This window comes from Lactuca serriola, chromosome 3 (assembly GCF_051521515.1).
Source record: "Lactuca serriola cultivar US96UC23 chromosome 3, Lser_US96UC23_V15, whole genome shotgun sequence".
NCBI classification, from domain to species: Eukaryota; Viridiplantae; Streptophyta; class Magnoliopsida; order Asterales; family Asteraceae; genus Lactuca; species Lactuca serriola.
Window position 1 is genome coordinate 158,664,454 of NC_136410.1, and position 6,351 is coordinate 158,670,804.

At 37.3% G+C, this 6,351-nt stretch overlaps 1 protein-coding gene across 1 annotated transcript; it reads right to left on the minus strand.

Moving 5' to 3' along the window:
• Positions 1-3,340: 3,340 nt before the first annotated feature.
• Positions 3,341-4,375, minus strand: LOC145095819 (uncharacterized). Its single transcript, XM_079033639.1, has 2 exons — positions 3,947-4,375; positions 3,341-3,772 (listed from the first exon to the last, which is right to left on the minus strand). The coding sequence occupies exons 1-2, from the start codon at positions 4,373-4,375 to the stop codon at positions 3,341-3,343; spliced, it is 861 nt and encodes a 286-aa protein (XP_078889765.1).
• Between the last annotated feature and the right edge of the window lie 1,976 nt (positions 4,376-6,351).

Sequence of the window (6,351 nt, forward strand, 5' to 3'; positions counted from 1 at the left end):
TAAACTGGCGCCGCAGCATCCCTTCATCAAAAGCGAAATGAATACCTGAAATTACTGATTTCCTGGGACATACAAGTAATTTTGAAAGAGTAGATCAGCATTTAAGCTGGTGAATTTCATAAGTATTGAAGTGACAATGTTTGAATGAACTGAAATGTTTTATCTTCGTTTGTTTGTGGTTAGAAAATCCAATATTTTCTACTAGTATAAAAGTAGCCTTCACTCAAGACCAATGTTTGTTTCTAAAATGTATGTAAATGTAAAAGAACCAATGAGTTTGAAAACCTTGTAAATCAATGCATTTTAATACCCCTTGTGAGTTTTATAACCATACTATTGACTCTGAATGCCTATACACAACGTTCTTCAGGCGTTGAAATGTTATGACGTTTGTCACCCCAAACGGTGGACTGCAGCTAACAGTCAGGGCGCGGGTTTGTCAAGCCCGTATAGATCTATACACAAACACCATGCTCCCCCTCCAAGGGATTCTAGTATATAATACAGGACTTGAAATATGTACTCGAACGTACATGAAGTTAGTGTCTCACAAATCCGTGGTATAAAAACAGATCTACTTGTTAAAATGTTACGTTTGTTCTTGTACACGAAAGTGAACTTCTTGAAATATGTGATTCTACTACATAAGAGTTAGAAATTTGTTTCGTAAAACCATACCTATTATAGTTTCCAAAAAGCGTGTCTTGTTTGTTTAGAAACATTGAGAAAAGGAATCGCTTGTTTATGAAAGTATAGATTTTTGGGTGTAGAGTCTAGGATAGACAAGAAAAATCTCAGAACAGATTAGTTTATACATGCATTACAACAACATTATATTTTTAAAAGGGAAAATGCTATTGTGACATATGTTATATATATACATATATACATATATATATAAGTTCCTTTAAATGTTTATAAATCGCATGTGATTTGAATATATAACAGTATATAAAAGAATTTCTTTATGTAACGCACGGTAATACTCGTGTGTTTTACTTGTAATCCCCCCCTTTGAAAGCATATAAAAGTATTTAGACTAATTAAAAAGGTTGATTTAGGGGTATGAAACTCACTTGAAAGTTTGAAGATAGCGAGATGGAAAACCGGGCAGAGTTTCGTCTCGGGAAACGGATTTTCCTCGGGATTCTCGGGAATCTCGGAAGTAAAATCGACCTTCGGGACTTGAGCCAAAAAGACCAGAGTTTCGGGTTTGAACGGACACGGAAAACGAGGCAAAGTTGGGAGAGAGAGAAGAGAAATGAACCCTTTCTTTGGAAACCCTCGCATTCTATTTATAGGAAGGCTGGTCTGCCTCGGTACGCGGGGCGTACGCTCGTACGCGCTGCGTACGCGTACGTCATGCATGACCGAAGCCTCGACTGCCTCGGTTCGGATGGGACGGGTTGTTGGGTTCTCGGGTCGGATGGGACGGGTTGCTGGGGAGGTGGGTCGGATGGGACGCCGGGTCGGATGGGACGTCGGGTCGGACGAGTCGGACGGGTCGGATGGATCGGATTCCTCGGATATGGCGACGTGGACGATCCGAGGCCAATCCTCTCGGTTACGCGGGGCGTACAGGAGTACGCAGCGCGTACTTCGGAGGAGGATGCTGACTCCCCTTCGGATAATATCCGAATTTTGAATTAAATAAATAAATAATATATTTAATAAACTTCAAAAATCCATATCTTCTTCATACGAACTCCGTTTTCGATGGTCTTTATATCCTTGCGTAGGTGAGACTACGCTCTACAACTTTCGTTTAGACACCGTCGGCAAATTCCAAAATTATATTTTTATTATTTATTAAAAATCCATCGTGTTTAAGGAATTTCTTAGAAAATTCATAACTTCTTTATCTGATGTCGGTTTTTGCCAGACTTTTTACCGCTGGAATACCATTGTCGAGACCTTCGATTCTCGTTTAGGTCATTCCGGCCAAAAGTCGCTCGATCTCCGATTCGAGTTTTTAGCGGTCTGTTGCTAAGCCGAACTTGGAAAAATCACATCTTCGCTATATGAAGTCGGATTTGGGCGTTCTTTTCACATACGATCATGGTTCAAAGACATTTAATCATAGAAGGAAATTAAATAGAACTATTTGTACGTTTGATTATGAAAGTAAATTTTATTACTTAGAAGCGGTTACAATACTTGACCCATTCTGGTCCTTACAAGGAGTTGAAATATCGGGTTGCCACACAACACTACACCAACTGCATGAGTGCTAGCATCACACATGATTTCGAAAGGCAAACACCAATCTGGTGATTGAAGTATTGGTGCTGATATTAACAACTTTTTCAACTGATCAAAAGCTTGCTTGCACTCTTTGGAAAAATCGAATTCTGCATCCTTTTGTAGGAGCTCACACATGGGACGAGATATCTTCGAAAAATATTTGATGAATCTTCTATAAAATCTTGCATGACCAAGAAATGAGTATACCTCACGAACACAAGTGGGATAAGGTAAAGACTTGATGACATCAAGTTTTACGTTGTCTACCTCTAACCCCTTAGAAGACACATCAAGACCAAGTATGAGACCTTTATCAACCATAAAATGACATTTTTCATAATTCAAAACAAGGTTGGTCCTAATACATGTTTGCAAAATCGTTTTCAAATTGGCCATACATTCATGAAAAAAGTTACCATAAACTGTGAAATCGTCCATAAAAACTTCAATGAACTCCTCAACATACTCCGAAAAAATACTTACCATACACCTTGAAAAGTGGCGGGAGCATTGTGAAGTCCAAAAGGAATATGCCTATATGCAAATTTTCCAAAGGGACATGTGAAAGTGGTTTTTTCGTGATCCTCGGGTGCAACGGGTATTTGATGAAAATGGGTACAACTTGGACTGGACTTACCCACATGCTATCCGATATAGAATAGACCATCCCAGCATTCAACAACTTTAAAATCTCTTTTTTCACAATCTCCATCATTGGAGGGTTCAAATGCCTTTAAGCTCTCAGGAGGGCTTGGAATCTTCTTCCATAAGGATCTTGTGCATGCAAAGTGAAGGACTTAGCCCTTTGATATCAGCTATAGTCCACCCAATAGCTTCCTTATACTCCTTCAAGGTGGTGACAATCTCTTCTTCTTCTTTTGTTGATAACTTTGTGGAGATGATCATTGGTAAGCTCTCTTTCTCTCCAAGACACGCATATTTGAGATGATCGGGTAACATCTTGGGTTCCAATTCAGGTGCCTGCACAATAGATGGAGCAAGTTTCTCATTAGTCATTTGTAATTTCGGCTTTGGAACATCAAACCTCATTTTCTTCTTTTGGTCCATGCAAGATACAACTTCCAAAATCTCTTCTTCAATTTTGGATTGGTTGGAAAGTTTTTTTCACTTCATCCTTTTGAAGATTCCTGTCTAAAATAAGAGCTAACACATCGAGATTAGAAAAATGAAAACACTCTTCGGTTAATGGTTCTATAAGATCCACAAAATTCAAGGATGATATATCACGTGGATATCTCATAGCATCATAGATGTTAAAATTTATCACTTCCCCATCAAACTCCATGGACAATGTACCATCAGAAACATCAATTTTTGTCCTGGCTGTTTTCAAAAAGGGTCTTCCTAGAAGAATTGAACTCAAATTCAATGAGTCATCATCATCCATATCAAGGAGATGAAAATCTGCCAGAAATACTAATTCATTCACTTGGACTAACACATCTTCTAGCACACCTTTTGGATGTACTACAGATCTATTATCCAATTGAATGATTACCCCGTTCTTCTTCAATGTGCAAATATTTAAGGTTTTAAAAATAGAATATGACAACACATTGATAGAAGCTCCAAGGTCTACCATAGCTCATGGAACATGAAGATTACCTAACTTGCAACGAACCGTGAAAACACCCGGATCCTTAAATTTTTGAGGTAATCTTTTATGTAACACTATACATACATTTACACCTACTTTGACAATTTCATTCCCTTTCAATATTTTCTTGGATATGCATAATTCCTTAAGGAATTTAGCATATCTAGGGACTTGTTTGATGGCATCAATAAGAGGAACATTTACCTCAACTTTTCTGAACATCTCCATGATTTCATTGTCTTCCCTTTCATGCTTTGACTTGCTTAACCTTATGGGAAATGGAGGAGGAGTGACTTTTACTTCAATGGGAACTTGTTTTGAAGGTGCTTGTGACTTCTCTTCTTCTTTTTCTAACTCCATATCTTGTTCTTTTTCAATCATCTTTGGACCTTCATATTCTTTTCCATTTCTCGAAGTGATAGCACATGCACTATAATTTGGATTATTTTCGGTTTGTGCGAGTAGTTTGCCATTTGACTCTAGTTTACTCACAAAATTGGCGAGTTGAGTCATTTGTTGCTCCAAAGTCTTTACACCCGCCTTGGTCTCATTTTGAAATGTTTGAGTTTGTGGCTAAACTCTTGACAATGTCTTCCAAAGATATTCCTGATCCGCTTGAACTGCTTCCTTGTTGCATTTTTGAGGTTGGAATTGAGATTGATGAGGAGGTTGATTTGGATGAAAATGTGGTTGATAATTTTTTTGATGATACATTTGATTTTGAAATGGAGGTCTTGATTGAAATATGGTGTCCTTGGCTGAAAACTAGCACTAGGTTGGTGCCAATTTGGATTACTTCTTGGTTGAAAGTTCCCTTGTTGTTGACTAGAAAATCCCATAGCTTGAACAGGCTCTATATCTTCTTGTAACATCGGGCACATATCAATGGGGTGTCCAACTTGTGTACAAATACCACAAGGTCTAACAGCTATTCGTGGCACACCCTTGACCTTTGCAAGCATCATCACTACTTTACTCAACTCAGAAAGTTGAATCTTAATTTTTGGTGTAGAAATTTCTTTTACTCTTCTTGGTGCATCACTATACCATTCTTCTTCTTGAGTTGTACGTTTGGACTCTTCTGCCATGTTCTTTATAGGAGCTCTGATTTATGTTGGAGTCTTATTAGCTATTGATGAACCACTTGATGCATTTAGTAATCTCCTATCCCAAGATGACATTCCCTCACAAAAATATTGCAACAATTGATACTCTGATATCCCATGTTTGAGACATCTTGAACACAACTTCTTGAACCGATCCCAGTAAGTATGCAACGCTTCTCTCTTTTGTTGCTTGATACCAATAATTTCTCTGCGTAAAGCTGAAGCTCTCATGTTTGGAAAATATTTATCCAAAAACATCATTTCAAGTTCATTCCATGTTGTGACTGACCCCGGTGGTAAGTCATATAACCAATCTTTAGCTGAATCTTGTAAAGCAAAGGGGAATACCCTTACTTGATTTGATCTTCTGTAACTTCATGTGGCTTCATACCCACACAAATGACATGAAATTCCTTAAGGAATTTATATGGGTCTTCGTTTTCCAGACTATGGAATGAACGTAACAAGTGGATGAGTCCATACTTGAGTTCAAAGTTTATTGTCGCAGGGTAATTAATGCATAAAGGTTGTTAGGTGACATCTAGGTTTCTCCCATGGTTGTCTGCCGTGGTAGGAGTAGGTGAAGATGGTGGGGTGGTACTTTTAGATGTTGGTGAAGACGTGGTTGATGGGTTTGATGAAGATGCTCCGAATTGTTGTTGTTTCTTTAAAAGTCTAGCTTGCTTCCTTCTTTGATTTGCAAATTTCTCTATTTCCAAATCAACTGGTAAAGGTGTACCTATACAAAAAGATCTTGGCATAAACAATTAGTACTACCGTGTCCCCGGCAACGACGCCAATTTGTCAAGCGGGTCAAAGCTAACAAATAAAGGGGTAAAAATAACTCCGTAAACACTACTATGTTGTATTAAAAAAATGTAATACAAGGTAAATAGGTTCGATCCTCAGAGACACGAGATTAATGTTTATACGCTTTTTGCGTAAGGTACAAATGAGATCACAAAATAAGGGGGGTTGAGATACAATGATTCAAATAAAAAACTGAAGCAATAAATAGCAATTGATTAAGTAAAGAAAATTCTAGACTTGTAAGCACTCCAACTCTATGCAAGACTAATTATTAATGTGATCCAAAATATGAAATGATATTTGTGTAATTCCATCATTTTTAATTAATTAAAATAAGCTCTAGCACTTCACATTCACCATTTTTAATTAATTAAAATAAGCTCTTTAATTAATTCTAATATAAGTAACCTAATCTAAACAAGTTCTTGGAATATGTGAAAGATTGCATTATACTTCATTATGAATATTACCAACAACATTCATTACTCCTCATAAGCTTGGGAGTGTTAGAATGTGTTAATTTGATATTTACTAAAATCATTGCTAGTAGTATGATTTAGTACTTGTTACTTA